At 41.1% G+C, this 9,250-nt stretch overlaps 1 protein-coding gene across 1 annotated transcript; it reads left to right on the top strand.

Annotated features, from left to right (window-relative positions):
- Positions 1–7,158: 7,158 nt before the first annotated feature.
- On the top strand, positions 7,159–9,229 carry LOC139385211 (fin bud initiation factor-like). Its single transcript, XM_071130325.1, has one exon. It carries the CDS (start codon positions 7,745–7,747, stop codon positions 8,372–8,374), a length of 630 nt encoding a protein of 209 aa, XP_070986426.1. The 5' UTR covers positions 7,159–7,744; the 3' UTR covers positions 8,375–9,229.
- Positions 9,230–9,250: the final 21 nt, after the last annotated feature.

The raw sequence follows: 9,250 nt of genomic DNA, 5'->3' as shown, positions 1-9,250 counted from the left end.
CATGCCAATATTCTACATAGTTTAGCGCAGAAAATGTGGGAATTAACTACAATGACCATAATCCATTGCGCTCCTAATTGTCCAGTCTGTTTCTTTTTGATAGTTGGTATTCAGCAGTCATAAAAGTAGGCCTTATTTACTTTGAAGAACTACTAAAATAGAGATTTTGTCAGAAAGCATAGGCAGCAGCTCTATAGAGATGAGATGATGACTTGGAATAAAATAATAAAGTCATCAAATAACACATGGAATAAATACAACAACTGAAATATTTTATTGAAGTAAATGTGAACAAATTATGGTTAATAAGTGATAAGCAGTAACGGGCAGTCACTAACGTCATGGGATTTTTATTCTCTGTTGTTACAGCATTCAACCCACATAATACATAGTATCTAATGAAATTGAAAACCGTGATTATCCGAAACCGAACCGACCTCAAAAGTAACTAATCAAGAACTACAAAGATTACATTTAAAATGTGGTTTTCATATAAGCCTATCTATTATTTAACACTTATTGTGGCCACGTCAATCTAGCCGTCATAAAAAGGACATGCAAGCCTACATGTTTTAAATTAGACTGGCACAATCAATGTTCCACTTCAAAGTGCACATATTGTGAATTAGTTCCCTACAAAATCATGTAGACTAAAATAGGCTATTCTTTAAAAAATGACCAATTATAGTTTAACAAAAATATGTATCTAAATGACCTTTTTGACCCATTGCAAATTGGGGATGTTATACATCTTACCCTGTGTCCTATTTTGGATGGTGCATATTAATTTGGTGTTAGGTTTCCAAGAGAACTTGACTTCTCTCACTATGATGACAAGTCCTGCCAGACAGTCAATCAGGACCGGTCGCCCATTAGGCAGGGAGATATTTGTTGTTTTGGTTCTGTACTCCAGCACTTTGGATTTGAAATGATAAAATGACTAAAAGGTTAAAGTGCAGATGGTCAGCTTAATTTGAGGGTATTCACATCTGTATCGGGTGAACCGTTTAGACATTTCAGAACTTTTTGTACATAGTCTCCCCATTTTAGGGGACCAAAAGAATTAGGACAAATTCACCTACAGTGCATTTAGAAAGTATTCAGACCCCTTGACTTTCTCCACATTTGTTATGTTACAGCCTTATTCTAAACAGGATGAAATAGTTTTCCCCCCTCAATCTACACACAATAGCCCATAATGACAAAGCAAAAACAGGTTTAGAATTATTTGCACATTTATCCAAATAAAACAACTGAAATATCACATTTACATAGGTATTTAGACCCTTTACTCAGTACTTTGTTGAAGCACCTTTGGCAGCGATAACAGCCTCGAAGCATTCTTCAGTATGACGCTACAAGCTTGGCACATCTGTAATTGGGGAATTCTCTCATTCTTCTATGCAGATCCTCTCAATGGATGGGGAAAGTCGCTGCACAGTTATTTTCAGGTAGTTCCAGAGATGTTGGATCAGGTTCAAGTCCGCGCTCTGGAGCAGGTTTTTATCAAGGATCTCTCTGTACTTTGCTCCGTTCATCTTTCCCTCGATCCTAACTAGTCTCACAGTCCCTGCCACTGAAAAAGACCCCCGCAGCATGATGCTGCCTCCACCATGCTTCACAGCAGGGATGGTGTCAGGTTACCTCCAGACGTGACGCTAGTTCAATCCAGCTCTAGGAAGAGTCTTGGTGGTTCCAAACGTCTTCCATTTAAGAATGATGGAGGCCACTGTGTTCTTGGGGTCCTTCAATTCTGCAGAACTGTTTTGGTACACAGATATGTGCCTCGACACAATCCTGTCTTGGAGCTCTACAGAGCTCTAGTATTTGGTACCATATTCCTAGCACGCAATGATTACATAAAGCTTGTGACTCTACAAACTTGTTGGATGCTGTTTGTTTTGGTTGTGAAACAATGTGCAAGAATTGCCGGAAGACAGCTGAACGCATTCTGAAGAGCTGAGATCATTCTGGAGAGAGATGTGCCTATATCTTCACCATTTCTAAACAATTCAAGACACATTATTTTCACACATATTTTAGATGCTTATAATCAGCTAGGCCAATTGCCACGTGCTGCCCAAATTGCAGACTTCGGAACTAGGCATAAGCCTACTAGCATGTGATTTGAAACAATCCACAGCAAAAAAAATGAAGAAGCTAATCATCCTCTGTAGCTGTCATGCTTTCTGTTGAAGTATTTTAAAGGATTTTATTTATTTCTTTAAAGACAGGAGTAATTATATAATTTTGGCAAATGTATTTAAATTTATTTTAGGGACAGGTCGACATTTACTGGGGGGAGGGGTGGTCAAAAATAGGGGAGGGTTGTCAAACTGTTCTTTTAACATTGGGGAGGGTTGCATGGGTTTTTTGGGGGCACGGGGGAGGGTAGTGCGTTTTTTCCTTGGCTAACTACATTTGCTCTTCTGCTCGTATTTTCCCTATAAACAATGGCTGGACTTACCATAATAAAGTTTCAAAACGTTTGTGAAGGTTTGGTATGGTGTGGCTATTATTAAGCTTTAGCTACTGCAGGCCTATGATATGAAGGCAGTACGCCCTGGCTCTCCAACTGACTCTGACAGTTGAACTTAAGGTGAGGAAGACTGTTTCAGGCCTAGGAGAGTTAACGAATTACCATCCTTCTGTACGTCTATATCTGTATTGCAGGCGTAGTAGCCATCTGACATTAAAAAATGCATGTTGGTGTCATAGCATGAAACCGGCATATCTCTATCTCTCTTTGGGTTAGTCTTAAGCTTCGCTTCCTTTATATATACATAAACTCAGCAAAAAATAAATAAACTCAGGACCTTGTCTTTCAAAGATAATTTGTAAAAATCCAAATAACTTCACAGATCTTCATTGTAAAGGGTTTTAACACTGTTTCCCGTGCTTGTTCAATGAACTAAAAACAATTAATGAACATGCACCTATGGAAGGGTCGTTAAGACACTAATAGTTTACAGACGGTAGGCAATTAAGGTCACAGTTATGAAAACTTAGGACACTAAAGAGGCCTTTCTACTGACTCTGAAAAACACCAAAAGAAAGATGCCCAGGGTCCCTGCTCATCTGCGTGAATGTGCCTTGGGCATGCTGCAAGGAGGCATGAGGACTGCAGATGTGGCCAGGGCAATAAATTGCAATAGCCGTACTGTGAGGTGCCTAAGACAGCGCTACAGGGAGACAGGATGGACAGCTGATCGTCCTCGCAGTGGCAGACCACGTGTAACAACACCTGCACAGGATCGGTACATCCGAACATCACACCTGCAGGACAGGTACAGGATGGCAACAACAACTGCCTGAGTTACACCAGGAACGCACAATCCTTCCATCAGTGCTCAGACTGTCCGCAATAGGCTGAGAGAGGCTGGACTGAGGGCTTGTAGGCCTGTTGTAAGGCAGATCCTCACCAGACATCCCCGGCAACAACGTCGCCTATGGGCACAAACCCACCGTCACTGGACCAGACAGGACTGGCAAAAAGTGCTCTTCACTGATGAGTCACAGTTTTGTCTCACCAGGGGTGTTGGTCGGATTCGCGTTTATCGTCGAAGGCATGGCCGTTATACCGAGGCCTGTACTCTGGAGCGGGATCGATTTGGAGGTGGAGGGTCCGTCATGGTCTGGGGCGGTGTGTCACAGCATCATCGGACTCAGCTTGTTGTCATTGCAAGCAATCTCAATGCTGTGCATTACAGGGAAGACATCCTCCTCCCTCATGTGGTACCCTTCCTGCAGGCTCATCTTGACATGACCCTCTAGCATGACAATGCCACCAGCCATACTGCACGTTCTGTGTGTGATTTCCTGCAAGACAGGAACGTCAGTGTTCTGCCATGGCCAGCGAAGAGCCCGGATCTCAATCCCATTGAGCACATCTGGGACCTGTTGGATCGGAAGGTGAGAGCTAGGGCCATTCCCCCCAGAAATTTCTGGGAACTTGGAAATATTTTGCACGAGATGTTGGAACATTGTTGTGGGGACACAAGAGGCCACAAGAGGCATTAGTGAGGTTGGGCACTGATGTTGTGGTGATTAGGCCTGGCTCGTAGTCGGCATTCCAATTAATCCCAAAGGTGTTCTATGCGGTTGAGGACAGGGCTCTGTGCAGGCCAGTCAAGTTCTTCCACAACGATCTCGACAAACCATTTCTGTATGGACCTCGCTTTTTGCACAGGGGCATTGTCATGCTGAAACCGGAAAGGGCCTTCCCCAACTGTTGCCACAAAGTTGGAAGCACAGAATCATCTAGAATGTCATTGTATGCTGTGGCGTTAAGATTTCCCTTCACTGGAACTAAGGGGCCTGGCCCAAACCATGAAAAACAACCCCAAACCACTATTCCTCCTCCATCAAACTTTACAGTTGGTGCTATGCATTCGAGCTATACACCACTCCAGCCGACTCTTGGCATTGCACATGGTGATCCACTGCATGATATTGATATTTTTATATACTGAATTAAAATATAAACGCAACATGAAACAATTTCAATTATTTTACTGAGTTACAGTTCATATACGAAAATCAGTAAATTGAAATAAATTAATTAGGCCCTAATCTATCAATTTCACATGACTGTGTGTGCAGGGGTGCAGCCATGGGTGGGTCTGAGAGGGCATAGGCCCACCCGCTGGGGTGCCAGGTCCAGCCAATCAGAATGAGTTTTTCCACACAAAAGGAATTTATTACAGACAGAAATACTCCTCAGTATCATCAGCTGTCCGGGTCTCAGACAATTCGGAATGTAAAGAAGCCGGATGTGGAGGTCCTGGGCTGGTGTGGTTACACATGGTCTGCAGTTGTGAGGTCTGTTAGAATTAATTAATTAATTAATTACTTCTCCAAAACAATGTTGGAAGCGACTTATGGTGGAGAAATAACATTAAATTCTCTGGCAACAGCTCTGACCTGCAGTCAGCATGCCAAATGCACGCTCCCTCAAAACCTGAGACATCTGTGCCATTGTGTTGTGTGACAAAACTGCACATTTTAGAGTGGCCTTTTTTGTCCCCAGCACAAGGTACACCTGTGTAATGAGCATGCTGTTTAATCAGCTTCTTAATATCCCACACCAGTCAGGTGGATGGATTATCTTGGCAAAGGAGAAACGTTCACTAACAGGGATTGTTTAAAATTGTTTAAATAGATTTGTGCACATAATTTGCGAGAAATATCTGTGATATTTTAATTCAGCTCATGAAACATGGGACTAACACTTTACATGTTGCGTTGATATTTTTGCTCAGTGTAATTGTATACGTATTTATGTAAAAAATAGGGACCACAATGGAAATAATTCCCTGACTTTATTGTGCAATCCAAGTCACTTCAAAAAAGGAAAGGTGTATTTTTTTTCTGAAAAATACAATTAAAACTGAACAAAAATATCAACGCAACATGTAAAGTGTTAGTCCCATGTTTCATGAGCTGAATTATGTGCACAAATCTATTTAAACAATCCCTGTTAGTGAACGTTTCTCCTTTGCCAAGATAATCCATCCACCTGACTGGTGTGGGATATTAAGGTCAGAGCTGAAAAATTAAACCAATAAATCAATCAATCAATCTTAACTGTGCAGTGGCCAATTGATGAATGAAATGAGATATCTGTTACAAAACACCAAAAAGTTTAATAACATTCGGAGATTGTCAAAACAAGCCTTTGATACTGGGTAAGCCAACAAGGTAGGGAGGGATGTATTTTCTGTTTGTCGAGATTGACATAGTCTATTTATTGTGGTGTTGAAAACGCAAACCATGATATTAAGTGCCCGAAGTTGATATGCTTTGTTTATTGGTTGTGTGGTGCATTAGCACAGAAACCTGTTGGTGGAATAGTCATTGCATATACTGTATTTTATATAACTATAAATATGGCATCAAAATGTAGAAAATATGATTGCCCCCTAGCTGATCATTGTCTCTAGCCTGCTCCATTTATGTTTTGAGGTTGGACATTCGTACAAACAACTTGTTAGCAGGTAGGGCGCGCCGATTGGTATCACCTCGTTAGTCAGTAGGTGTTACACCTGTGCAGGTTGCCGTCTCATTAGTGGGAAGATGTTTCACCTGTGCTGGCCCAGGATCTATTTAAGAGTGGCTGGCCCAGTGCTTCAGATTGTTTTGATAGATGCGGAGGGTTAACACCTTTAGTTGGTTCTCCCTGTTTTGAATTGTAGACAAACAATGATGTTGTTTTGCGCTACCTTTTTGGTTTGCTTCCGGTCTTTAGGTTTGGTGTGTTTTTATTTTTTTGCCTCTTAGTGGGCACATTTAGTGGGCGCTCATATGGTGTGTGTCTTTTAGGTCCCAGTTGTTGTTGCTACTATGCAACTTTCAGTGGATACACCCATAAGTGTCTTTTAGACCTGTTTCATTCTGGTTGTTGTCAGTGATTCTTTCTTGGTTCCCCCTTTTTGAGCAACATTTTTGGTTTTCTTGCTGGGGAACATAAGTCCGTGAACCCTCAACCTTCTGGCCTGTAGTAATGTGTGGCATCGACTGCCAGAAAAGCATGGTGAAGTGGCAAAGTCTATCCATGTTTATTAACACAGGGTCACTAAAGTTATTGTTTGTGGTTGTAAACATTATTTTTAGTTAATTCTATGAGGGGGGAGGAAGGTGTTCAATGTAATTCACAGTACAAGGGGAGGGTCACGTGAAAATACTTTTAAAGTTTGGGAGGGCGAGTGCATTGTTTTTGGGACACCTTGAGTTGTGCAGTTTGTTACCAATGTCTCAAGTTCTGCGAGAGCGTGCAATTGGCATTCTGACTGCAAGAATGTCCAACAGAGTTGTTGCCAGAGAATTTAATGTTAATTTCTCAACCATAAACTGCCTCCAATATCACTTTAGAGAATTTATCCAACCGGCCTCACAACCGCAGACCACGTGTAACCACGCCAGCCCAAATCTATAGATTAGGGCCTAATGAATTTATTTCAAATGACTGATTTCCTTCCATGCACTGTAACTCAGTAAAATCTTTGAAATTGTTGCATTTAATTTTTGTTCAGTATAATTAGTCTGTCAGGTATCAGGACTATAAAGCTAATGTAACGTGCCTGTTTTACAAAAGTAGGCTACCAGATGGAAAGGCATTCATTAAAGTGCACTGTGGGCCGAGACTGTATTCTACTTTGTGGGGATAGGAGGGCAGCATTTGTTTGGTCTTTTCTAGGCTGCATATCGGCCAGGACCGGGCCTGCAGTCAATTGAAACTGCGCTTCCTTTTAAGTGACGGAGCATGGATGTAATTTGAGATTTGAGAGAGGGTAGGCTATCATTAGTCAAAACCAAACGCGGTACTTGAGCAATCCAGATGTTGATCTTGAAATTGAGTCACAAAGCTACGGTCAGGCACTTTAACATTTCTCTGTTTGATGCGTTTGGTAGGCTACTCCTGCGTGAAATCTTTGGGGTTTCTATGTGTAAAGTTAAGGGAACGTATTTCAAACTTCACGTAACTGTCTGTGGCTGAACCAACAGCTACTTTCCTTGAAAAATAGTTGGCAATACTTGCTGCATAGGCTAAACGAGGAGCGACCTGAAAGAAGATTTACAAATATCACAAAGCCTGTCTGGACACCTAGTTACTTTCGGTATTTTAGCTCATGGATACCACATGCAAGTTTAGAAATGTTTGATTGGTGAGCGAATTAAATAATATTTTATGCGCTCTAAAGGAAAGTATATTCTATTGCTCACGCATTGCCAATAAGTGGGTAGAATGGCTTTTCTACACTTACTCGCTATCGGTATGTTTTCATTACCGTTTAGCGGTGCGTTTTTTAACGGACCTCTGTATCCCGAGATGTCTAACGGCACGTTCCATCACTACTTTGTGCCAGACGGCGACTATGAGAATAACGATGATCCGGAAAAATGTCAAATGCTTTTTAAGATGACGGACGACCGAAAATGCGGTCTTGACGAGGACCACGATTCGGTAATCCGAGATGATTTCACGATCATCAAGAGACACATCGAAGACTCGGCCAGGGTGCTAGAGGGGATCGGGAAAAGCATTTCTTTTGATTTGGACGGAGAGGACAGCTATGGAAAATATTTGAGAAGGGAGACGACTCAGATTGGCGAGGCTTTTACAAACTCCGAAAAGTCTCTGTTGGAACTGGAGGTGAAATTCAAACAGAGTCAGGAGAACGAGTTGAAGGAGGAGCACCGAATAAACGACGACTTTCTGAACATGGTTGTCCACACAAGAGACGTACTAAAAGAAACACTGTACATATCGGTGGGGCTGAAGGATAAACACGAGCTTCTCTCTCTCATAATTCGAAGTCACGGGACCAGATTGAGTCGATTGAAAAATGAATACATGAAGGTTAAACTTGGGTAAATTAGTTTAAAGCGAGTTATAAAAGTAGTCTGACGAAAATAATATTGGTGAAATCCTGTATTTCATTGCATATTTATATTAACGGAGAGATAAAACATGCAGACAGAAATTATACCAGTGTTATTTATTCTAAAAATACAATAGGCATAGGGGGGTTTCGCATGTCGGGTGAAATGTAATTCATTGACAATGTTGTCAGTTCATTTTATGTTGGCCTATGGTTTACTTGTGGCAACATTACTTGGGCATTTGCAATATGGCGTTGCGTTAAAATGCCTTGGCAATTGATAATTGTCTATGCCTTGCTCTGACGGGGGATTTCAAAGATGATTCATTCATCGCGATGACGTTGTCTAACAGTCGCAACAGGTGTTATTTATAGAGTATGTGACATGGCCTACCTACAGAATCCACTTGGCAGCTTGAGTGAATTTGGCTGGAAATTATTGAAATGTTTACAATGTATAACAATTTGCATTTTTCTTTTTACAGTAAGGCCAATTAACAAGAGTTTTAAATAATACTTGGAACAATGCTTGCCTTGTTTAAACGTATAAGGTTGTGACTTATGATGTGTATATCCCTTTGCCTTTTTGTGGATGCAATATAGTTTGTGGAAATGTTCAGAGCATGTTATGGGAATAAATGCTGTGCATGTCAATATCTATGTGACAGAAGAGCTTAATTGTACTCGTTATTTTTGTTTAGGCTAATATGCTTCAATATCTGCAATATCTATTGTTTTTCTTTTCGAAATGATATATGTATGTGTGGCAACAAGTATGATAAACACTTAAGACTGCAGGCAGCACTCATGGACTTCAAACACTGTCTGTGGCAACATTCCTAACAGGTTTTGTGTGTTCCGTTTTTTAA

The sequence above is a fragment of the Oncorhynchus clarkii genome, chromosome 26 (genome assembly GCF_045791955.1).
Source record: "Oncorhynchus clarkii lewisi isolate Uvic-CL-2024 chromosome 26, UVic_Ocla_1.0, whole genome shotgun sequence".
Taxonomy (NCBI): domain Eukaryota; kingdom Metazoa; phylum Chordata; class Actinopteri; order Salmoniformes; family Salmonidae; genus Oncorhynchus; species Oncorhynchus clarkii.
The sequence above is the reverse complement of the archived record's forward strand: the minus strand, read 5'-3'. Positions and strand labels throughout refer to the sequence as shown.